At 60.5% G+C, this 22,776-nt stretch overlaps 4 protein-coding genes across 4 annotated transcripts; 2 read left to right on the top strand and 2 right to left on the bottom strand.

The window, feature by feature from the left end:
• Nucleotides 1–108: 108 nt before the first annotated feature.
• LOC144247583 (uncharacterized) lies at nucleotides 109–2,022 on the top strand. The gene is made up of 3 exons (XM_077788736.1): nucleotides 109–295; nucleotides 772–1,248; nucleotides 1,868–2,022. The coding sequence occupies exons 1-3, from the start codon at nucleotides 109–111 to the stop codon at nucleotides 2,020–2,022; spliced, it is 819 nt and encodes a 272-aa protein (XP_077644862.1).
• An 835-nt stretch (nucleotides 2,023–2,857) lies between these two features.
• On the bottom strand, nucleotides 2,858–6,764 carry SHD (Src homology 2 domain containing transforming protein D). Its single transcript, XM_077788842.1, has 6 exons — nucleotides 6,561–6,764; nucleotides 5,901–5,985; nucleotides 5,608–5,820; nucleotides 5,136–5,274; nucleotides 3,835–3,954; nucleotides 2,858–3,079 (listed from the first exon to the last, which is right to left on the bottom strand). Exons 1-6 carry the CDS (start codon nucleotides 6,762–6,764, stop codon nucleotides 2,893–2,895), a joined length of 948 nt encoding a protein of 315 aa, XP_077644968.1. The 3' UTR covers nucleotides 2,858–2,892.
• A 1,011-nt stretch (nucleotides 6,765–7,775) lies between these two features.
• Nucleotides 7,776–14,083, bottom strand: YJU2 (YJU2 splicing factor homolog). Its single transcript, XM_021546167.3, has 8 exons — nucleotides 13,992–14,083; nucleotides 13,214–13,314; nucleotides 12,306–12,450; nucleotides 11,501–11,635; nucleotides 11,128–11,309; nucleotides 10,590–10,710; nucleotides 9,383–9,548; nucleotides 7,776–8,523 (listed from the first exon to the last, which is right to left on the bottom strand). The coding sequence occupies exons 1-8, from the start codon at nucleotides 14,013–14,015 to the stop codon at nucleotides 8,432–8,434; spliced, it is 966 nt and encodes a 321-aa protein (XP_021401842.1). The 5' UTR covers nucleotides 14,016–14,083; the 3' UTR covers nucleotides 7,776–8,431.
• Nucleotides 14,084–14,929: 846 nt separating this feature from the next.
• On the top strand, nucleotides 14,930–22,686 carry LOC144247592 (heterogeneous nuclear ribonucleoprotein M-like). The gene is made up of 3 exons (XM_077788847.1): nucleotides 14,930–15,063; nucleotides 17,092–17,261; nucleotides 22,485–22,686. Exons 1-3 carry the CDS (start codon nucleotides 14,933–14,935, stop codon nucleotides 22,547–22,549), a joined length of 366 nt encoding a protein of 121 aa, XP_077644973.1. The 5' UTR covers nucleotides 14,930–14,932; the 3' UTR covers nucleotides 22,550–22,686.
• Nucleotides 22,687–22,776: the final 90 nt, after the last annotated feature.

Below are 22,776 nucleotides of genomic sequence, written 5' to 3' on the forward strand. Positions count from 1 at the left end.
ATCCCTGCCCAAATCCCCATCCCCACCCACGTCCCCCTCCCTGCCCCCGCCCTGGTCCCGCTCTCTGTCCCCGTCACCTCCCCCGTCCCACAGCCGCCGGAAGCCACAATGTCGCAGTGGGCTGGCCCGGGTGGCATCGCGGAGGGCCAGGAGGCTTTGGGGACAGCGGTGCTTTGGGGACAGGGGCAGTGCGGGCACTGGCACCGCCTGGGGACGCAGCCCCTCGGAGCGGGGGCTGCGCTGAGCCCGGAGCGGGGGATGTGGCGGCTCGGGGTCCTCATCCCCCTCCTTGGAGGTGAGCGGGGGACAAAGCTGGCGATGGGGACAGGGGGGACAGCACCTGGGACCCTGTGGGATTGGGGACAGGCCACCCAGGGGACGCTGTGGAGGGGGGTACGGGGCTCGGGCTGACCCCTGTGTGACAAATGGGGAGGGAGGGGACATCTGTCCTGAGGGGGAGACCAGAGAGGGGCTGGGGACACAGAGGGAGGGACAGACGTGGGGACAGAGGTGGGTGGCATGGCTGCAGCAGGGGGACAGGATGGAGCAGGTGAGGATGGATGGATGGGGGGACACGGGGAGGGGACAGGGAGGGGGGCAGACAGCGTCAGTGGGGACAGGAAGGCGGCAGTGGTGGGGGACAGGATGGGACGTGTGGTCAGAGGTGACAGGGGATACGTGGGCAGCGAGCCTGGAGTGTCCCTGTCCCCCACCCCACGGGTGTCCTGGGGCACCGTGGGGCTGGGGGTGCCATCCATCCCCCCACGACAGGGGCTGTCCCCACAGCGGGCACCCTGCGGGTGACCCAGCACCCGGGCGAGCTGCAGGTGACCACGGGTGGCACGGTGGCCCTGGGGTGCCAGGTGGAGGTGGCCGAGAGCGAGGCCCTGCTGCGGATGGAGTGGGTGAGGGCCGGGGTTTTTGGGGTGCTCTGTGCCACCCGCCTGCGCTTTGGCACCCCCCTGCCCCTGTTCCCCTGTCCCCACCGTGCCCCGGGGGCCCGGCTGGCCTGGCACCCCCCCCGGGCCACCCTCAGCCTCCCGCAGGTGCAGGGCAACGACAGCGGGCGCTACCTCTGCCGGGTGACCCTCGAGATCCCCCGGCACGGCTCCGCCACCGGCAACGGCACCGAGCTCCGCGTCACCCCCGGTACTGCCCGGGACAGCCCGGGACCGCCCGGGACGGCTCCGTGCGGGGAGGTGGCACCGCCGAGGGGCTCCGGGGGGATCACTGAGGGTCACCAGCAGGGTGGGTGGGGTCCCTTGGGTGGGTGGGGTCCCCTGGGGGAGGTTCCTGGGGGGTTTTGGGTGGCCACAGTAAGAAGGGACAGGGACGGGGACGGGGACGGGATGGGGACAGGGACAGGGAGGGGACAGGGGACAGGGGGACAGGGACGGGATAGGGACGGGACGGTGACGGGGACGGGGACAGGGACGGGGACAGGGACATCTCTGACTGCTCTCCCCTCCCGGCAGCAGCTCTTGGAGGACATCAGGCAGGTAACTGTGCCCCCGCTGTCCCTGCTGTCCCCTCCATCCCCGTGTCCGGTGTCCCCGGGGCCGGGGCTGACCCTGCTGGCTGTGCTTGCAGCGCTGTGCTGGGGGCTCCTGGGGGGCCTGGGGGGCACCGCCCTCCTCCTGGGGCTGGCACTGCTCGCCCACCGCTGCTGTCACAGGTGTCGAGGTAACTCTGTCCCCAAACTCCCCTCCCCAGTACCTCCTCACATCCTCCAAACACCCCCAAGCCCACCTGTACCGTGTTCCCCTAACCCCAAACCTCCCCTGCTCACCCCCCCACCGCCATCCCCTACTCAGGGCACTCCGTGTGCCCCCCGAGGGTTCTGGCTGACAGAAGTGACCCCCAGCAGGCGCTGTCCCCTCCGACACGGCCATCTACCTGAACGTGGTGTCCCTCTCGGCGCGGGACCCCGCGAAGCTGCCACCACCCCCCGAGCTGAAGATCAGCCCGTACCAGCGGGGGCTGCAGCGGGCACGGGGCCCCCCCGTGCCCCCCCGGCCCTGAGAGTGCCCGCTGTGCTTCACACCCTCCCCCAGGTCTGCCCTTCCTCAGGAAACCCCCAAAAAAGGTGTTTGGCAGCATCCTGTCACCCGGCTCAGCGTCCTCTGTGTCCCCCCCACCCCGTGCCATCCTGTGCCCCTCGTTGTCACTGTGCCCAAGGGGTGACAGCGGCCCCTGGAACCCCTCGTTTAGGGCAAGCCAGTCTGTTGTCCCCTGGCCTCTTCCTTGGTGGCACACGAGGGCTATGCTGGGGGTGGGAAGCAAGGGGGGGCAGTGCCACCAGCCCCTCACCATGTGGGTGACCCCAGGCAGTGCCAGCCCGTGCCGTGCCCGTGGCTGGGGGCACTCATCTCGACTCGCCCCCCTCCCAATCCTGGGGATCCTTCACGGTGGTGAGACCAGGGTGGGACAGCAGTGGCAGTGCCATCACCTTGTCCTGCTTTCCCCAGGGACACCAGAGTTGGGCACCAAGATGCACCAAAGACACCCATTCCTGTCCCTGTTCCCATCCCCACCCACACCTCCATCCATATCCTCATCCCCATCCCACCTCCATCCCATTCCTGTCCCCATCCCCATCCCCATCCCCATCCCATCCCATCCCATCCCATCCCATCCCATCCCATCCCATCCCATCCCATCCCATCCCATCCCATCCCATCCCATCCCATCCCATCCCTTTCTTCCCCCGTCCCCATTTCAGTCCCCATCTCTGTCCCCATCCCTGTCCCCAATCCCCCCATCCGCATCCCAAGAACTCCTCCCCGCATCCCCACCCCTCAAAATCCCGTCCCCAAATCCCCCGTGGAGGCACCACAGCGTCACCACCCCGATGTGCCACGGCGGCTTTAATGGGGCGGGGGTCCCGGGGGGTCACAGGGGCTGCACGGCCACGGGGTAGAGCAGGGACAGGTGGCGGGCACCGCGCACGGGCAGCGCCCGGGCCGTGTAGTGCCCCACGGCCGCCGGAACCGACGGGAAGGCGGCCCCGGCCCGGCCCAGCGTGAAGTGCTGCTCCCGGGTCCGCGTCAGCTTCACGTGCACGAAACCCTGGCTGCTCCTGCGGGACGGACGGGAAATGAGGCACGGGAACCGGGATGGGATCCATGGGATGGGATCCATGGCATGGGATGGGATCCATGGGATGGGATCCATGGTATGGGATGGGATGGGATCCGTGGGATGGGATGGGATCCATGGGATGGGATGGGATCCGTGGGATGGGATGGGATCCATGGGATCCATGAGATGGGATCCATGGGATCCATGGGATGGGATCCATGGGATCCATGGGATGGGATCCATGGTATGGGATGGGATGGGATGGGATCCGTGGGATGGGATGGGATGGGATGGGATCCATGGTATGGGATGGGATCCATGGGATGGGATGGGAATGAGGATGAGGACAGGAATGAGGAGCAGGTTGGAGGCTCAGACAGGGAGGTGGACAAGGATAGGATTAGGGATGGGGATAGGGTGGAGGACACCTGGGATGGGAATAGGAGTGGGAAGAGGGACTGGGAATAGGGCTGAGGACTGGCATGGAGATTGAGGCTCACATGTGGACAGCAGTGGGGATGAGGACAGTAATGGGGACCCCATCCAGAGCAGAGGCAGGGGGTGGCACTGCCCCAGCTGAGGGATCCCGGGTCACCTCCAGCCTGTCCCACGCATGGCGACGTGCCAGCACATCCCCACAGACGCCGGGACAGCCAAACGTGGCACCACCCTGATCCAACCCCACACCACCAGCCTGGCACGGCCTCCCTGGCAGGGCCGGGCCCGGGGCTGTGCCCGTGTGCCCACGCTCACCTGAGGGACAGCGAGTAGTCGTCGGGGCTGGTCTCGCAGTCCCGCACCAGGAAGCTGCCCTCGCGGCACAGCGCCAGCAGCGTCTCGGCGCCCGCCCGCCCGATGGGGCCGTGGTACCACCTGGGCACAGCGGGGTCACACGGGCACCCCCTGTGCCACGGGGGGACCCTCCTGGCTGCTCGGACCCATCAGCAATGCGGGGCACCCGCTGCGGCTTGGGGAACCCCCACACCCCACAGGGACCCCCTGTGCCATGGGGCACCTTCCACGTCATGGAGGCAGTCAGGGCGTTGGCACCCAGGGGAGTCGGAGGGGCAACCATGCCATGGGGCACCCAACCACGCCATGGGGCACCCAACCACGCCATGGGGCATCCAACCATGCCATGGGGCACCCAACCACGCCATGGGGCACCCAACCATGCCATGGAGCACCCAACTATGCCATGGAGCACCCAACCACGCCATGGGGCATCCAACCATGCCATGGGGCACCCAACCACGCCATGGGGGACCCAACCATGCCATGGGGCACCCAACCACGCCATGGGGCATCCAACCATGCCATGGGGCACCCAACCACGCCATGGGGCACCCAACCATGCCATGGAGCACCCAACTATGCCATGGAGCACCCAACCACGCCATGGGGCATCCAACCATGCCATGGGGCACCCAACCACGCCATGGGGGACCCAACCATGCCATGGGGCACCCAACCACGCCATGGGGCATCCAACCATGCCATGGGGCACCCAACCACGCCATGGGGCATCCAACCATGCCATGGAGCACCCAACCACGCCATGGGGGACCCAACCACGCCATGGGGCATCCAACCATGCCATGGGGCACCCAACCACGCCATGGAGCACCCAACCATGCCATGGAGCACCCAACCACGTCATGGGGCACCCAACCACGCCATGGGGCACCCAACCACGCCATGGGGCACAATAATGCACCATGGGGGACCCAACCATGCCATGGGTCATCCAAGCATCCTATGGGGCACCCAGACACTCCATGGGCACCCAACCACGCCATGGGGTACCCAAACACACCATGGGCCACACATCCATGCCATGGGGCACTCAAGACCCTGTGGAGCACCCAACCCCACGGGGATTCACCCAGGACATGGGGCCCTCCACACCCCCTGGGGACCCATCCATGTCAAAGAGCCCTTGACCCCACAAGGACCCACCCGTGGGGACCTCCTCTGCCCCAGGTTTGCCCCCGTGCCACGCCGCGTGACCGGGATGCTGGTGGTGCCACCCCACGGGATGCCCCCAGACTCACGCCTGCTTCTCCAGGGGCAGCGAGGTGTCCACGTGCCTGGGGCTGGGGGGACAGCCGGGCCGGGGGCCGCCGGGGGCCCGGGGGGAGCGTGGCACCTGCCGGGACAGGCTGGGGGAGCGCTCAGGGCTCTCAAACTGCACTGCAGGGACAAAGGGGTGTCACCCACCCACCCTGCCCGCCTCCTCTCAGTGCCACCAAGGAGTGACCCAGAGGTGGCCCTGCCCTGCTGTGGTGTCCCGTTGCTGGGGCCAGGAGTGCTTTGGGGGGTACCCACAGGGGTGGCAGGGGTGAGAGCTGCACCCACCAGGGGATATGGGGGGGACCCCAGGGTGCTGGGGATGCTGAGGGCCAGGACTGATACCCATGGAAGCTGCGGGATGTAGGGCTGGGGGACCCTGGGGTGGTTCCCACAAGGAGGAGGGAGCCAGGAGTGGCACCCATGGGATTTGAGGTGGCACCCGGGGACTGTCACCTGCGAACGCCCGTGAGATGTGATCCTTCTTCCACTCCCAGGGCTGGTCGTACTCGTCGGCCGGGCGCTCATCGTCGCGGGGGAGGCGGCTCTCCCGGGCCGGGGGTCCCCCCGGGCTGTCCCCGGCCGTGTCCCACTCCTCGGAGGGGGTGTCGTAGAGTTGGGGACCCCGGCGCGGCCGCACCCGCCGGCCCTCGCCCTGCCGCGGGCACCCTGGGGATGGGGAACGGGGCGGTGGGAGGCGCCCGGGACCCCCGCGGGGGGCTGGGGGTGCCCGGGGTGTCACCACCCACCTGTGGCCTCCTCGTCGCAGCCGCCCTCGGGCGCCGAGTCCTGCTCCCCCTCGAAGGGCTCGGAGTACTCGCTCTCACCTGGGCCCTGCGGGGAGGGCTCCGGGTGGGACGGGACCCCCACTGTGCCCCCCGCAGCCCCCCGGTCCCTGGGTGCCCTCCCGGGACCCTTGGGGCTCCCACATCCCCGACAGGGGTGTCCCCAGCGCCGTCCCCGCTCCCGCCCACCGGGTCCCTTTGTCCCCCAACCCCTCTCCCCTTCCCCCTCTCCCAGTGACTCCAACGTCCCCAGGCGCCCCCCAGTTCCCTCTCCCAGTGACCCCAGTTCCCTCTCCCAGTGACCCCAGCTCCTCCCTGGCTGCCCCTCTGCCCCCTCGACCCCTTGGCTCTCCCCGGTTCCCCATCCCCGCTTTCCCGGCCGCTCTCGGCCCCCACCCCCGTTCCCCATCTCCCCCCATCCCCTCCGCTCCCCAGACCCCCCCGTTCTCCCCGCTGCCCCGTTAACACCTGCCCGACCCCCCGTTCCTCCCGCTCCCGCTGCCCCCCGTTCCCCTTGCCCAGCCCCCCACCCGCTGCCCCCCTGTACCCCTCGGTCCCTCCCCGCCGCTCCCGCCCGGTGCCCCCGGTACCCGCCGGTGCCCTCCCGGTGCCCCCCGCCCGTACCTGCTGCAGGCGGCGGGGGCCGCCCCCCGGCCCCGCGCCCCCCACCCGCACGAGGCGGCGGCGCGGGGAGGCGGCGGGGCCGCGGAGCGCGGCTCCGGGGGCGGCGGCGGGGGGACCCCCGGGACCGCTGTAGTCGGGCTGGGGCGGGCGCGGGGGGGAGCGCCGGGCCCCCCGGCCCAGGTACTCCCGGAGCCACTTGGCCATGGCGGGGAGCGGCACCGGGACCACCGGGACCCAGCGGCACCGGGACCCGCCGGGACCCCCCCCGCCGCCGCCGCCGCCGCCGCCGCCGCCGCCGGAGCCGCTTTGTGTCGCCGCCGCGCGCGGCGCGGACCGGAGCCCCCGATCCCCCCCCGATCCCCCGCCTCGCCGGGGGCACCGGCACGGGGGGGGCGAGACCACCGAGGGGACACCGGCAGGGACAGCGAGGGCGACACGGCGGGACCCCGCGGGGCTCATCCCCCCCCCCGGGTGGCGGGGGGCACCGGGACCCCCAAGTGACACCGGGCGGCCCCTCCCCGTGTGACAGCGGGGGAAGCGGGGGTCACCGGGACCCCCAGACCCCGGCGATGGGATCCCCTCCTGTCACGGGGCTGGGGGCTGCAGGGTTTTTGGGGGAATAAGGACCCCCCCCAGCTCTGTCACCCACGCCGGGGAGCTCGTCCTGGGGGGCACGGGGGGCTCTGCTCCCCCTCTGCCGCGCGGTTTAGGGGAGCTCAGACACCACACTGGGGGCAGGAGGTTGGCAGCCCCCCAGTCCCCTCCTGGCATTGTCTGTCCCCAGAACAAAGGTCCCTCTTGGGGTCCCTCTCGGGGTCCCACCTGGTGCTGGGGGGTGGTGACAGCTGGGCAGTGTGGGGGACACATCTGGGAGGACGCGGCCAGAGACCCCCCCCTCGGGCCCCCCCAGTCCCGGGCTGAGCCCAGTGGCCAGCATTAATATTTGAAGAGGCTAATTAAGGCATGTGCACAGAATACTAATTGGGACAGGGGGCTGCCCTTCTGCCCAGCTCTCCCAGATGCCCCAGAGCCCACCCCCCCACCCCCCCTCTGTGAGGGTGTTAATTAGCTGCTCAGCAATTAGAAGTGGGTGCCTTGATGAGGGGGAAGTTCATGGCCGTGGGTGAGGAGAGCCGTGCTTGGGGTGGGTGGGCACTGGGGGGGTCCCTGGGGCAGGATCCGACAGTGCCCACGTACAAATCACTCTCTGGAAGATGAAGCTCTGATCTGGCTCTGCCAGATCCCGTTTATTCCGGACTTGTGGCTGCTGGAGCCCAGCAGGCTCAGAACGGCGGGGAGGGATTTGTCCCTGATTTGTGGGGGACATCTGGGGGGCTGGTGGTGGCAGGACAGCCCCGTCCCCGCAGTGAGGGGCTGCAGGAGCCCCCTGGGTGTGTGCAAAGGTGGCATCTGAGACACCCCGGCACAGAACCAGCTGGTGGTGAAGTGAAGGAGGGGGGGCTGAGTGCCCACCTACCCCTGCACCCCGGTGGGAAGGACAGCTCCAAGGTCCCCCTCCCCGCTGGGGGCAAACAGGACACCCTAAACCCGCCCTAAACCCGACCTGGGCACGATCACTGCAGGGCTGGGGGCAGTGGCACCCCCAGAATGGACACACCAGAGTCCTGTCCAGCCCTGGCACTTCCCAACACATCCTGGGAGCAGGGCTGGGACACAGCAGGCATGCTGCTGGGGGTTCCTGCTGCAGGGAAAACACCTTCCCTGTGCTGCTGCTGCACGGCAGGACATGGCAGCAGCAGTGGCCGGGATCCCCGGGCCCCTGGCTGTGCTGCCAGCTCGGTGTGGGGCTGCAGGAGCAGCAGGGAGGGGGGACAGTCCCATCCCTGCCCTGTCCCTGCCCTGCTGGCTCCTCAGTCGCTGGTGCTGTCCTCACTGTCTGTGTAGGCTCCCAACAAGCCCAGCGAGGACGTGGCTGCTGCTGCTGCTGCTGCTGGAAGCGAGCCTGGAAGAGGAGGGAGGGAGGGAGGGAGAGGATCTGGTCAGGTCCAGCCTCCCCAGGGCAATTCCCAGTGTTGGGAACACCAGCCTGGCTGGTTGCTCACAGAGTGGAGCCTCATCCCTGGATGGACCCTGAGGTCAGAGAGGATAAATCAGGTGGATAAAAACCTCCTGCACCCCTCTGCAGGAAGCACCAAGGTCTGGGACCACCCCCCTTTTCCCTCCACAGCCCCCTGGCATATTCCAGACCCTGGAAAGGGGGAGAGGAGCCAGCTCTGGGCTCCCACCAGCCCAGTCCTTGCGACAGCAGCCAGGAGCAGGTGGCTGGGGAAGGGAAAAGGGGACACCTCCAAGAGCTGCCCCTTCCCAGGGGTCCCCCGAGGGCAGGAGGATTCACTAATCCAAAGGCTTAGGCTCAACCAGCCCAGAGCAAATCCATTCCTTGTGTCCTTCCCCAAACCCATGGATCCCCTGGCTTGCTGGGCAGCTCACTGAGGTGCTGGAAAGCCTTCCAGCTTGTTTTGTGCTCCTTAAAGCTTCCCCGCTCCAGCAGCTGGGCAGGATTTATCACCAGACCCCAAACCAAAGCAGTTCTCCTGCTGTTCCACCCCTATCGAGCTGTTGTGTCGTTCCCAGGGCTGTATCTGCTGTTTTGAAGCTCCTGGCCCTGCCAATCTGTCCCCAAGGCCGTGGCTGAGAGCCAAGAGCCGGGAAGGAGCCTCACCTTCACCAGGAAGCTCCTGGAAACGGGGACAACCCCCTGCTCTCACACCAACCCCCAGGGCCCCCAGGCTCTGAGCACGGAGCCAAATCCCACCCGGGAGCTGCCAGAGCCCCTCCAGGGCCCAGCCCGGGGCAGGTACCGGTGTTGGCCGTGGTGCCTTGGGTTTCCATCCCATTATCCAGGGCAGGATCTGGCTTCTGCTTCCTGCGGGCCACCAGCCCGGCCAGCTGGGCCTTGGTGCTGAGCTTGCCCACGCTGCGCTCCCAGCTCTCCGTCCTCGGCTTCTTGCTCTGGGGCTGGGGGTCCTGCAGGGCACAGCCAGGGTCAGGGGGCTCCAGCTTGGAGGGGACATGGGGGGGACTGGGGATAAAACCAGCAGGGACACGAGGAGAGGGGCCTGAGGGGGAGTTCTGCCCCTGCAGGGCTGGCACAGGCCGGACAAACAGGGATGTGGATCTGCAAAGCTGCCCCTGGAGATCCATGTCCCACTGCCAGAGGCCTTAGGATGGCCCTGGGGTGCTGAGGAGGCAGAGAAAACAATCCCAGCATGGTTTGGCTTGAAAGGACCTTAAAGCCCATCCAGTCCCACCTTTCACTATCCCAGATTACTCCAAGGCCTGTCCAACCTGACCTTGCACACTTCCAGCCACAACTTCTCTGGGCAATCTATTCCAAAGTCCCCTTAAATCCCATCCAACCCTCCCCTGCCATTCCAGACCATCCCCCCGTGTCCTATCCCTCCCTGCCTGGATAAAAGTTGTTTTCCCTCTGTTTTATCAGCTCCTTTCAAGGCCACTGAGCAGCCCTGGGGCTGCAGCAGCCCTGGCAGCGCCGGGTGCCCGCAGGTGGCCCAGCCATGGAACCCGAGTGCCCTGGGCACAGGGATTAGTGCCAGGCCAGGGACCACAGCTGGGATTAACCCAGCTTTGATCCAGCCCAGCAGACACGGGGCCCTGGGGCAGGGATTGACAGGGGCAGAGGGCAGGGCTGTTTGTTGGGATAATCCCTCCCTCCAGGCCGGGCTCTGGGAGCTCTTTTGTTCTGCCTGAATCCAAAGCACAGCCCAGGGAGAGGCCGGCCCAGCCTGAAGCAGCAGCAGCAGGGCCCAGCAGAGCTCGTTCTTGACGAGGAAAGGAGGATGGGATCAGCTCCATCCCTGCCTTTGTCACAGCCTGAAATCCCCAAGTGACCCCTGGCTGCTCTCAGCACAGGGACACGGCCTTTGGGAGCTGCTCAGGCGTGACACGAGCCCACTGTCACCCGGAGCAGGGACACAACGGGCACACACAGCTCCAGGACAGAGCTCTGGAGCTGGGGAAGGGCTGGGCAGGCTGTGCCTCTCTCACCTCCTGCAGGATGTCCGTGGGTTTCGTCTGGGCCGTGGGGTTGGGGCGGGGTTTCGCCGCTTCCTCGTCAGAGTCGGAATCCACCAGGAGCCGGCGGTTCTGGGCCTGTTCCAGCATGGCCCTGCTGGGACACAGGAGGGTTGGAGCTGGATCCATCCCACTGCCAGGCCCTGCTCGCTCCAGGGGAGCTGGGGCCAGCAGCAGAGCCTCGGGATCCCCCTTTCCAGGGGGTTCTCTGGGATCAGGTTCCATCCTGAGGGGTGGGAGCACTGGGGTTTGGAGCTTCACCCCAGAGCAGAAACTGGGTCCATGTGAGGGCCCTTCCCAGGGGAATGGACCCTCCCACAGCAGCCCAGATCCCACAGAATCCCAGCTTGGTTGGCTTGGAGGGACCTTCCACTCCTTCTCCCTGGACACTTTGCCAGGACAGGCTGGGATCTCCTCCCACCTCCCAAATCCTGGTAACTCAGCCTCCCTCTCTCAGCACAGCCCGGGCCCAGCCTGGCTCATCCCACTCGAGCTCCTCCAGCCCCCTCACTTCATCTCCTGCTCGTCCTCCTCCTGCTCCTTGCGCCTCTGCTCCTCCTCCAGCTCCTTGTACTGCTTCAGCATGGCTTCAAAATCCACGTTGGCCTGGCGCTGGTTGAGCTCCTTCAGCTCCTGCAGGTTCTCCAGGACCTCCATCTCCAGCTTGGAGTCCTTGGTTCGGTTCTCCAGGACCTGGGTGGGATAAGTTGGGATATTTGAGCTGACAGGAGCTTCCAACACCTCCCCATGCTGGATGAAGCACAAGAGGACCCTCCTCATCCTCATTTTTGGGTAGGACAGGAAAATCTGAATGGCTACAAAGTCACTGCTGCGGCTGGGGAGAGTCAGGCAGAGTGGGAGAGGTTTTCCTGCAGCGCTTGTACCTTCATGGGATTGTTGAGTTCCTCCTCTTCCCTCTCCTTCTGCATCCTCTTCTCCTCCTCCTCCAGGAGCTTCTCTGCCTGGAAATTCCTGGTGGCGCCGTGCTCCATGGTGTAATCCGTGTTCTCAGGGTCTGTCTGAGAGGGGAACAGCAGGAAAACCACAGTGGGTGGGGATCCTGCTCCAGCCTGTGGGAGTCCAGAGCTTCCCCCTGGCTGCCCTGGGAGCCTGGCAGGGGTCAGGAACCCCCCTGGACAGAGCCCCCAGAGACACTGGCTGTGATCTCTGCCCATGGAAAAGAGTTTTCAATCTTACAGGATGAATTACCAGCTCTGAGGGTTTGATATCAGTAATAATTAAGTGTGGCATGGGTGCAAAAGTAAAATTTTAGGATTCTAGATAAGGGGTCCAAAGGGGACAAGATGGAGGAAATTGGGTATACCTTGTCCTGATCTCCACCTCACCACCCTGGGGGGAAAAAAAAAACCTCCTGATCTCCACCCTGAGGCAAAAAAAAACTTCTCCTGATCTCCACCTCACCACCCTGAGGCAAAAAAACCCTTCTCTTTATCTCCACCCTGGGGGGAAAATACTTCTCCTGATCTCCACCTCACCACCCTGGGGGGAAAAAAAAAACCTTCTCCTGATCTTCACCCTGGGGGGACAAAACCTCCTGATCTCCACCCTGGGGGAACCAAACCTCCGGATCTCCACCCCAGCAGCCTGGCACAGCTCCAGCTGTTCCCAGGGCTCCACCCCAAGCTCCTGCAAGGCAGGGAGAGGCTGGAACTGTGGGGCCAGGCTGACCTTGAAGGTGATCTCTGCCAGGCAGCGCGTGCACTTGATGTAGAAGCGGAAGATGGGCAGCCCCAGGTAGGACTCGTTCTGCACCGTCTCCTTGCGGGCGTTGAACTTCTTGCCCTTGTAGATGTACTCCCCACACGTCTTGCACCTGGCCAAGGGCAGGGCAAAGGCCCAGGGCATGTCAGAAAAACAGGGAATGAGCACCAGCAGCAGCCCAGCTGGCTTCTTCTATCAGGTGGGTTTTGCTGCTGGAAATTTAGGGGGTGACCAAGCTCAAAATCGGGGAATCGTGGGTTGGTTTGGTTTGGTAGGGAGCTGAAATCCCACCCAGTGCCAGCCCTGCCATGGCAGGGACACCTCACAGTGTGCCAGGCTCCTCCAGCCCAGCCTTGGCACTGCCAGGGATGCAGGGGCAGCCACGGCTGCTCTGGGAGTTCTATCCCAGCCTCCAAGGCAGGAATTCCATCCCAAAATCCCAGCCATCCTTGTGGGACGCCATTCCCTGTGTCCTGTCTCTTGTCCCTGGTCTCTCTCCAGCCTTCCTGTGGGGTCCTGGAAGGAAACCACCCCTACCCAGCACCTCCTGCCCTCCCTCAGCCCCTCCCTTGCCCTGGAGGCACCAGAGGCAACATCTGCAGCCAACATCTGGCCCCCCCTAAGGAGATTCCTCCTTCCTTCAGCTGCCTCCAGGTGTTCCAGCCCAGTGGAGCGTCCCTGCCCATGGCACTGGGGGGCTTGGTGACCCCCAGCCCATCCTAGAAGTGACCCCACTGTTCCAGGAGTGACCCCACTGTTCCATGAGTGATCCCATTATTCCATGAGTGATCCCACGGTTCCATGCGTGACCCCATTATTCCAGGAGTGACCCCACAGCTCCAGGAGTGCCCCCGTGGCTCCAGAGCTGCTCTCACCTCATGTTGAAGGGGGCCATGAGCCTCACCACGTACTGCCGGTCCTTCGGGAGCTTCAGCTTCGGGATCTTGGCCGGATCGAAGTCCGGGGGGTAATATTTCTGTGGGGAGAGAAGATTTGGGAATTATGGGAATAGTTCTATGGGGAGAGAGAAGATTTGGGAATATTTCTATGGGGAGAGAAGATTTGGGAATTCTGGCAATATTTCTACAGCGAGAGAGCAGACTTGGGAATGTTTCTATGGAGAGAAGATTTGGGAATTCTGGGACTATTTCTATGGAGAGAGAAAAGTTTTGGGAATGTTTCTATGGAGAGTGAGCAAGTTTGGGAATTCTGGCAATATTTCTATGGAGAAGGAGAAGATTTAATAATGTTTCCATGGACCGAGAGCAGATTTGGGAATTCTGGAGCACCGGGAATCTTCTCACTCCGCACAGCTCCGGCAGGAGGCTGCAGCCAGGTAGGGCTCGGGAACAGCGACAGGATGAGAGGAAGCGGCCCCGGGGGAGGTTTAAATGGGAGGCTGGGAGAATTCCCTCACGGAAAGGCCTGTTAAAGCCTGGAACGATCTGCCCTGGAGCCTCCATCCCTGGAGGTGCCCAAGGACGGCCGGGACGGGCACTCGGTGCTCTGCGCTGGTGGCGAGGCGGGCACCGGGCACAGCCGAGACTGATCCCGGGAGCGACTCCTGAGCCAACGGGGACCGCCGCAGCGGCCTCGGGGAGCCCTCCCCTGGCGCAGCCCGGCCCCCTCGGCGGGGATGCCTCTCCGACTCACGTTGAGCACTTTCCGTTCCGACATCGCTGCGGCTTCTCCCGACCGCCGGTGCCGCCGGTGCCGCCGCCGCTGCCCCCGCGCCGCTTCCGGGCGTGGCCCCGCCCCCTCCGCCGCTCATTGGCGCAGCGAGCCGCTGCCTCCCCGTTCCTCGCGTGTTATTGGCTAATCGAGCTGTCTGTCAACAGAAGAGCCCACGGCGGTTGTACAACCCAGCCAAGAGTCCGCCGGAGAGCCGCGGCCTCACAGGGGGTTCCGCATCTTCTTGGCTCCTGGCTGTGCTCCGGCTCCGGCTGGGGAACGCCGGAGCTGCGACCCGGGGCTGGGAAAACTCGGCTTCCTCACAGCACCATGGGATGGGGCCCCGGCCTCCCCTATGTCCCAATGACACATATTCATAATGTAGATAAAAATCACCAAACAGTCTGTTTGTGCTTAAAGTGTCACTTTCTTTCTAAAAACTGAGGACTCGGAGTCATTTTGAGTTTGCAGCTGGTTTTATTCCGCTCACTCCACTGAGCACGCGCAGCCCGTGGCAGCCATGCTGTACGGCACCGCCGCACTACGCATGCGCCGTTGCTATTGCCGCCATTCCGTACGCACCTCCCACAGCCTGAGCCGCCAGCGCCGGCATTCCCAGGTGCCGCTGCCGCCAGCCCCGCCCGCACCTCGTGACCGCAGCCCTGCGCATTCTCAGACCCCCACTCCCCGCTGCTACCTGCCCTTCCCGCACGGCGCCGCCACACCGCGCCCGCGCGGACCCGCCATTACCGGCGGTGGCGCCTCACCGCGCATGCGCGGCGGCTCCCGCGCGGCTTCCCGCCACCCCACCCGCCGCTCCTTCTCCCGTGGCGCGCATGCGCGGCGCGGCGCCCCCTGGCGGCCCGGGCCGCGGCGCCGTCCCGTCGTGCCCCGCGCTCCCCACACAAAGGACGCGCTGGGAAATGGCGGCGGCCGCGGCCTCGCAGAGCGCCCCCGGCAAAATGGAGCCGCCCCCGGCGGCGGCCGCGGCGGCAGCGGCGGCTCCGCCAGCGCCCAACGGGGCGGCCGGCGCGGGGGGGCCGCCCCCCAAGAGGTAGGGGGGGGTCGTGAGGAGCTGCGCTGCCGGTGGGGCCGAAGGGCCGCGTGCGGCCTCCCCGCTGCGGGGCCCGGCCTGAGGGCAGCGGGGCGGACCGGGGCCGGCGAGGGGTCCCGCGAGGTGGACACCGCTGCGGGGCCTCTCCTGGCGCTGCGGCCGCTGCTCCCTCCGGGCACGCCTCGGGATCCCGGGCGGGACCGTTCCGAAGGCGCCTCCGGGGCACCCGCGGCGCTGCGGGCCGGGGCCCGGCGGGCGGGGAGCCCGGGGATCGCCACCATCCGTCCCCTCAGCAATCCCCTCAGCATCCCCGCTGCTCAGCTTTGCTGGAGTTTTGGTTTCCCCAGGGGGGATCAGGCTGTGCCAGTGGGGGGATGTGTAAGTTCATTACTTTTGTGCTGTCAGTAAACTTTGAACAGCTCCGTTGCTCTCAGCACCTCCCTCATCCTCCTGCGCGCTTTGGAGCCCGGCGTGCTCCTTTTTGGAGGTAATTTGAGCGTGAGGGGATTTAGGAGCGCAAACACCTCGAGGGTGAGAGTTTAAGGGGAGGGGCTGCACAATCCCGATGGCTGCTGTCGGGAAAACCTTAGAGAAATTTAAACCAGAATCGGCAGCGCTGCAGTTCCGGCTCTGTAAACGTGGGGATGAAGGGCGCAAAAAGCCTCAGCTGCTTCTCACTTCCTCATGTGTGTGCTCGATGAAAATTCCACAGTTGGCAAAGCCGGTTTTGGTACCAAATCCGCAGAATAGAAAGAACTTCTATCCCTCAGGGCGGTTTTGGCCTCATTTCATGGCGGGGTGATAAGAATCAGGTTAAACCTGGTGTGCTGTGATTCCTGTTGCAGACCCGAGCTTGGATTTGTGTTTCCCGAGCCCAGGAACAGTTTTCCGAGTGTCGCTTTAGGGGAAAAAGTTCCATTATTTTTTTTTTTTTCCATTGGAGAACAGTCAGACTGTGCTTTGAGCAGTAAAATCCGGACAGACACAATTTCATTGACTGTGCAGCTGGAGCCAGGCAGGGGCAGAGACATCCCTGGTCCCAGGGACAGGGAAGGGTGTTCCCACCCTGGATTCTGTTCCCACCACTCCTGGGAACATGGAAGCAGCAGTTTGTCTCCATGAGGAGCCTGTTCATTCGTGGAAGTATATTTAAATAAAGTTATCCTTCTGCTGTGGTTTTATTTTTCCTGACCTTGTTGCACTTGGGGTGCTTCCAGGGAATTTGTTTGTGTCTGCAGGTGCAGTTGTGTTTGGAATATCCAGCTCCACGTGGCAGAGCTCTCACTTCCACAGGGATAACACCAAAGTTCTCAGTGGCCTTGAGGAAATCCAGTTTAAGAGATAACAACTAAAATCAGAGTACAGCTTTTAACACAGCTACGTTTTATGTTACTTCACCAACCAAACAGAAATGAAAGTGGGAAAAGGATTGTCCTATTTCAAGTCTAATTTTGGAGTTTTAATTATTTCATTAATAAAGAAACTTTAAAATAAAATTCAGTGAGAGAAAGACTGGAAAATTCCCATTGCTTTGGCTGCTGGGTGATAGAAGCAGGGAACAGCCTCAAATATAAACCTTCAGAGGTTTCTGCATTCTTAATTTCCTTTTTCCCTGCAGGCTGTTGTGTCTGTTCAGGGATTGAAATGGTCCTGAAGGGATGGAGCTGGGATTTCTGACCTGGCGTTTGCAGGGCTGCACAGGTGCTAGGTTGGGAGAAGCTCAGGATTGTAGAAATTTCAGATTTATCTGATGTGTTCTGAATTCCTCCTCAAGATGTGTCGGTGCATCTTCTCCAGCAGCACTGATTGAGCAAGGAGATTAATTGGATTAGTGAAGGGAATTATGTAAGACTGAGCCCGAAACTTTTTTGTTCCCATGATTTGTTTTTTTCCTTTCAGGATGGTCTGGGCTTTTCCCTTCCCATCCAAACTGCTCTGGAGTTGAGAGATTCAGCTCTGCTTTTGTTCCAGCTGGAGGTGGTGGCACTGCTCCATCCCCAGCAGCTCACAGGGCTTCTCTCCTTGCAGCGAAGGCGAGCGCCCGACCCCGAATGAGAAGAAGAAGGAGAAGGGGATGAAGAGGGGAGGGAACCGCTTCGAGCCCTACACCAACCCCGCCAAGAGGTACCGAGCCTTCATCACCAACATCCCCTTCGACGTCAAGTGGCAGTCGCTGAAGGACCTGGTCAAAGAGAAAGGTAAAGTGCAGCTCAGGTGGAGAGGCTGTCCTGTGCTCCAGCCCGTGCCTGGCTCTGGCTGGAGCTCAGCACTTGCACCTCTGGGTGCGCTCGGCCACACGAGTTTGGAAAAGCTCTTCCCGAAGCCTTCTGGGTGTTGCACAACCTCTGTCCCTGGCAGCCTTCCAGGGGATGGTTCCTGTGGAGGCCTGTGGCACACAGCTGCTAGAGCCTCATCCCAGGATTAGCAGTGTTTTCCTTAGGGATCCAAGCCCAGGCTTTCAGCAGATTTTAGCCTTGAAGTGCAGCAGAACTTTTGAAGCATTTGAATGTTTTTTTTGGGCATTCAGGTGGTTATGTCCTGCTCTGGCGTGTGGATATCCAGCTGTGTCCCCAAATTTGGAGGGGTTTGGGCTGGCTTCAAGAGCCATTCTGCCATTGGTTGCAGTTCAGTGTATTTAAGGGTGACCTGCAAAATCAGGTTGGTGCTTTGGCATGTGCTGCAGCAGAATCAGGGCTTTGGAAATCAGATTTGTGGTGTTCCCACTTCCACAATTCCCTTTAATTCCTATGTGGATGGGAGCTGCCTTTGCTGACCTGAACATCTTCGTCTCTTGAGGAAGATGAAGAGATTGAGCTGAGTGCTCAGGTAGTGACAAGGCTAAATTAGTGTCATTTCTTCAGGCTGGTGCCCATCTTTCCAGTTTTCAAGTCACCTTGGAAGTGCAGTGGAGTGGCAAGAAAATCCTTGGCTTCTCCAGCCTTAAAATGTCTAAACCAAGTTCAGAGTAACAGCACAACATTTCCTGTGGGGCACTTCTGGATCCAGAGCATCAGCCAGGATAGTGGGCAGTGGTCATTGTGCTGGAGCTGGGCAAGGACTGGCAGTTCAGGCGTTTGAGGTGTGGCCTAAAGAAGGGGAAAACAAAGTTCCAGAGGGTTTCAATTGTTTGTCTTTGGAGGCAAAAGGGAATGAATCTGTGGAACAGACTGGGAGCTTCCCAAATTAGGGGCTGTTTGAGAGCCAGCAGTGGTTTTGTGCCATGGCAACAGTGTCAGCCTCAAGGGCTGCTTGAGCAGGCCCTGATGATGGACGGAGCCCTCACTGCCCCGTGGCTGCCCCAGATCCGTTGGTGTTCCGGGTGAGGAGATGTCCAGCTCTGTGCTGTGTTGAATCCCGTTCCCAGTGTCTGGTGGTTTCTCTCCAGTTCCCGTGGATGGCAGAGGCCAGGCTGAGATTGTTTCCTGCCGGGCTGTTCAGCTGCTCATTCCAGCAGATGCTCCTAGGGGAACGTTGGAGCCTTTTCCTTCTGGCTGCAGGGCTTGTCCTGCTCAAACTGGGATCATTCCTGGGGTTTGGCACTGCTGATGAACCCAACAGTTTGGACTTGCCGTGGAGTTGTTCTGGACTTCTCCCAAACTGCTGCTCTCGTGCTGTGCTCGGCCTTGCTCAGTCCTTGCCTCGAGGCAGAGCAGTTCCAAGCCCCAGGAAAACTCCGACCCGTTGGAATGCTTGCTTCGGAAGCGTAAGAACGCCAGGCCAAACGTCCCAGGCTCTGGGAGCAGGTGGAATTCTTGCCCAAGGGGAAACCCTGGGTGTGTGAGGGCTCTGCAGGGCTGGGCCCCGTGCAGAAGGGGCTGTAGCAGCAGCAGGAGCTCGGGGAGGTGCCGTGTGTGCAGCAGCTGCTGCTGTTCTGCAGCCTGGGAGCGGCCAGGCTGCTCCAGGTGCCACCTCTCTCTCTCTCCTCACGCCGTGGCTCGGGCATCCCAGTGGATTGGTTGGAGAAACTCAATTACAGGTATGCAGTGGGAATGTTGGTAATGGAATGAAGAGATGTTCTTGTTTGGAACTCCCTCGTTTTGCTGGCAGACACAAGGTGTTAGCTCACTGCAGAGTCCCCAGGATTTGGTCACAGTGTGGAGTTCTGGGGAGTCAGGGAGGGAGGGATGGGGAAGGAATGTGCTGTCCTGCCCTTGGCCTGTTCCCCCTTCCGTTTGCTGAAGTCTCTGATGAGTTGCTCTGTTTCCCTTGGGCATTCACCATCTTTCCAAGGAATCTCAGCCCTTCCCTGGCTGCAGGGAGCTTTTCACTCCCTCTGCTGCCTGAGCTCTTTAAGAGCCTAAATCACCACTTTGGGTGTTCTCTTGCAAAAGGGAAGTTTCCTTTCCCCATCTGTGACAGAACTGCTGACTGCTGTCTCTGCTTTGGGAAGGTTTTCCTTCTGCCTTTTCAGCCAAAGCTTTGCATGTGTAAAACTTGCTCCTCTTCTCTCCCCTCTTAACTTTTCAGGGGTTGCCTGTCCCAAGCTTTTACCTGTAAATGAGGGAAGAACTGTGGCCAGCTCTGCTTTGCCTCACACTGCGAGTGTGAAGCTTTTTAATCTTCTTGGATCACTTGTTCTTCAGAAGATGAGGAGACATCCAGCCACTTTGGGGTTTTCCTTCCATATTTAGTATTTACTTTTGGCCCTGGAGGCCAAGGAATAACTGCTACAGAGCATTTCCCTTGTCCCAGTTCTGTGCTTGCTCCCCCTTCCCTCTCTGCATCTTTCACACCTCTCAGAGCTCTTTGGTTTGTCACAAACTGTTAAAATCAAATTGCCCAACCTAAAGTTGTTATTTCTGTCTGAGCTTGTTCTGGGGAGTTCCCAGATGTGTCTTCAGGGCCTCAGGTCACCCTGTGAATACTGATCTGAGCTTCCTGTTCAGACCCTGCAGAGTATTGGAATTCTGCTGGAGCAGCCCAGCTTGAACATTGACATTTTCTGTACTGATAAACTTTGGGAAGTGATACAAAGTTTTAAAGAGGATTAAAAATAATGACTGTTATAAATAACACTGAAGCTTCCTTCAGTTTGGATTTCTGGTTATTGCAGTAAATTCTGCTCCAGTCTCTTGGTTTGGGAAAAGCTGCATTTTCAAACTTTAGGTGTGAGGTTTCAATAAATCCATAAATCAGTTTCCTCTACATTAAGTCTTAAAGACACCATGGGGAATGTGTTGATTAATTAAACCTGCAGTGACTAGGAGCCAGTGTTTTTTGGACATTTCCTCCCTTAGGAAACTCCTGAAGTAACAGTTTTTGTGCTTGGATGAAGTTTCTCCACTTGTGGCCATGGGATGTTCCCTGACAGAATCCAGCTGTTCTCTGGCAGAAGGGAATCTTGCCAGGATCACTGGGCATTTATCCTGGTCTAGCACATGGATATCTGCTCCTGGTACTTTTCCATGGCATCCTGTGGTTTGGGATCTAGAAAAAAACTCCAAAACTCCAAATAAAATGTGATCCAGCCTAGCTTCTTAAAAAAATATTTCCTTTGCCAGTCACAGACGATGTTCTCCTGGCAGAAGGGTTGGGTTGGCTCCTTTTACACAGTTTAAGGTGAAATGAATGCATTTTCATGGCAGTGTTTCTGGGCTCTGTCTTGGCTCAGAGCTGTTGCACTGAGTGTGTCATTCCCCTCTCCTGCTGTTCTGAAACCGGGCTCTTCAGGAAGTTCAGATCTCCTTTAAAGCATAGCAGCTACTTCAGGCTGGATATTTGGATTTTCATGTGTCTGTAAGGCTCCAGCAGAAAGCTCTGAGCAAAATTGGCACAGACTCAACTTCCCAAGAGATTCCTGGAGATCTTGTGGTTCAGAGTCGGGGATTGGTTACAAGAGCAGATGCTCAATTGTACTGGATATCCTCAAGCTTGGCAAGCTCCTTTGGGAGCTGTTTGTGAGGAGCTGTAGGTGAAGTGGCTGGGAGAGGAGAGCCCTCGCTCCGGGGGCTCTGCAGCTTCAGGGAATGCCAGACCTGGAAGCTTTGGCTCGGAGAGGTTTTGGAGTGGAGCTCACCTGGGAAGAACTGGTGAATCTGTTTGCATCCCTGCCCCAGGTGTGCTTGGACTCTGGCTGCTGCTGTTTGAGCTGGATGGCGTCAGAACCTCATGGCAGCGCTGAATCCCCCCCGGGACTCCTTGGGAACAATCCCATGTGTGCTGCAGGAGCTCAAAGGGATTACAGGCTGGAATTCCTTGTTAGGCTTGATACCAACATGGATGGAGCTGCTGGAGCTGTGGATGATAATGGACACTCCAGTGGAGTCCCTTTCAGAGGGACTTGGCAGCCTTTTCCAGCCTCAAACATTATCCTTCCAAAAGCAGGAGTGGATCAGAGCTGTTCATCCTGTTCTCTGGCTGGAATACTCTTACTGCTAAAGTATTGTTTAAAATAAGAAATGGAGATTACAAATCAGTGGTTTTGTTAAGCATTCCTTTTTTTTTTCCAGCTTCAAGAGAGCTCCAGGGTGTCAGTTTTCCACAGTGATACCCAGTGTCCTGTAAATTGCTGGGCCTGGGGGAGGTCAGGCTGGACACCTCCCTCTGTCCCTGGCAGAATATTATGAAGCCCCACTTCCTTGCTCCAGTTAAACTATTCATACTCAACTGGCTCATGGTTTCCCACAAATAAAACATTCCACTGTCCAGATAATGCAGCTTGGTGTCCTCCTAGTTTAAATTTAAACCCTAGGACTTGTAAAACCAAAAAGGAAAAATAAAAAGGGAAAAAAAAAGGTGTTGATTCCATTCTTCTGTATGCCAGTCCCTTCAAAGGCAGCAGCCATTTGGGTAGTGGTTTTCTGGAAGTCCCTGCCAGGGTTATTTGGTCCTAGAGAGGCAGTCCCAATCCTGTGAGGAAAGGGGCAGGTGGAGTTTTCCATTGTCTTTTGCCTTTTGCTGTTGACAATTTTGACTTGAGAGCAAATGTAGCAGATTTTAATGCTAAAATAGAATTTATTGTAACTTAACAAAAACATGTTAAAATAAATAGCAGGCAGTGATCTCTTGATCTGTTGGTTCAGTGTGATTCCTTTTTTGTCTTAAATCCTGAGAAAAAAAAGTTACTTGAAATTGTGGATTATGGAGCCAGGGCTGCATCCTGTGGCAACTGAAGGAAACTTGTTCCTGCAGCCTTTCCCATGGGTTTGGATTGCCTCAGGTAACGAGTGGGCACTGGAGATCCAGGGAACTGTGGAAATCTCTGGCTTTGAGGTGGAGGAAAACCAAGAACATATCGAAGTGCTTGAAGCCTTTACTGCATACCTGTAATTGTCCAGTTTTGTGGTCTAGAGAACATGGAGTGTTTCTGGGCTTTCTTATAAGGCAGAGGCTCCATACACGGTTGTTGATTGTTCTAAATTCCCATTGTTTTCTTGGCTTTTCTCCCTTGGTATCTGTGTCGTCTGGAATCTGATTTGTAGTTGGTGAGGTAACATACGTGGAGCTCTTAATGGACGCTGAAGGAAAGTCAAGGGTAAGTGTTTGAGAGTTTCTTTGTGGATTTTCTACCTGAAATGTTTCTGTGTGCTGGACAGAAGGCCAGGGAGGCTCAGAGTGTGGATGTGCAGTGGCTCTAGGTCAGGAGTGCTGTGGGATGGGAGGAGGTGGGGTGGGCTCTGCAATCAGGAGCTGTTCCCTGCGTGCCGTTGGCGTTGGCCGTGTGACCCTGGAGCCCAGCAGGCAGGACAGGGCTCTGGAATATTCCTGTGCTTT

The sequence above is a fragment of the Lonchura striata genome, chromosome 28 (assembly GCF_046129695.1).
Source record: "Lonchura striata isolate bLonStr1 chromosome 28, bLonStr1.mat, whole genome shotgun sequence".
Taxonomy (NCBI): domain Eukaryota; kingdom Metazoa; phylum Chordata; class Aves; order Passeriformes; family Estrildidae; genus Lonchura; species Lonchura striata.

What these genes read in the sequence shown, in the direction of transcription:
- LOC144247583 (XM_077788736.1), top strand. Translation starts at nt 109, where the DNA reads ATGTCGCAGTGGGCTGGCCCGGGTGGCATCGCGGAGGGCCAGGAGGCT. An exon ending in CCTCATCCCCCTCCTTGGAG is followed by an intron (nt 296 to 771) that starts GTGAGCGGGGGA and finishes CCCCCACGACAG; the next exon opens with GGGCTGTCCCCACAGCGGGC. An exon ending in CACTGAGGGTCACCAGCAGG is followed by an intron (nt 1,249 to 1,867) that starts GTGGGTGGGGTC and finishes GACCCCCAGCAG; the next exon opens with GCGCTGTCCCCTCCGACACG.
- SHD (XM_077788842.1), bottom strand. Translation starts at nt 6,764, where the DNA reads ATGGCCAAGTGGCTCCGGGAGTACCTGGGCCGGGGGGCCCGGCGCTCC. An exon ending in CTGCGACGAGGAGGCCACAG is followed by an intron (nt 5,821 to 5,900) that starts GTGGGTGGTGAC and finishes CCCCATCCCCAG; the next exon opens with GGTGCCCGCGGCAGGGCGAG. An exon ending in GACTACTCGCTGTCCCTCAG is followed by an intron (nt 3,080 to 3,834) that starts GTGAGCGTGGGC and finishes TCCGTCCCGCAG; the next exon opens with GAGCAGCCAGGGTTTCGTGC.
- YJU2 (XM_021546167.3), bottom strand. Translation starts at nt 14,015, where the DNA reads ATGTCGGAACGGAAAGTGCTCAAC. An exon ending in TGGCAGAGATCACCTTCAAG is followed by an intron (nt 11,636 to 12,305) that starts GTCAGCCTGGCC and finishes TTCCCCTCTCAG; the next exon opens with ACAGACCCTGAGAACACGGA. An exon ending in AACTCAACAATCCCATGAAG is followed by an intron (nt 11,310 to 11,500) that starts GTACAAGCGCTG and finishes TATCCCACCCAG; the next exon opens with GTCCTGGAGAACCGAACCAA.
- LOC144247592 (XM_077788847.1), top strand. Translation starts at nt 14,933, where the DNA reads ATGGCGGCGGCCGCGGCCTCGCAGAGCGCCCCCGGCAAAATGGAGCCG. An exon ending in GGGGGGCCGCCCCCCAAGAG is followed by an intron (nt 15,064 to 17,091) that starts GTAGGGGGGGGT and finishes CTCTCCTTGCAG; the next exon opens with CGAAGGCGAGCGCCCGACCC. An exon ending in GGACCTGGTCAAAGAGAAAG is followed by an intron (nt 17,262 to 22,484) that starts GTAAAGTGCAGC and finishes TCTGATTTGTAG; the next exon opens with TTGGTGAGGTAACATACGTG.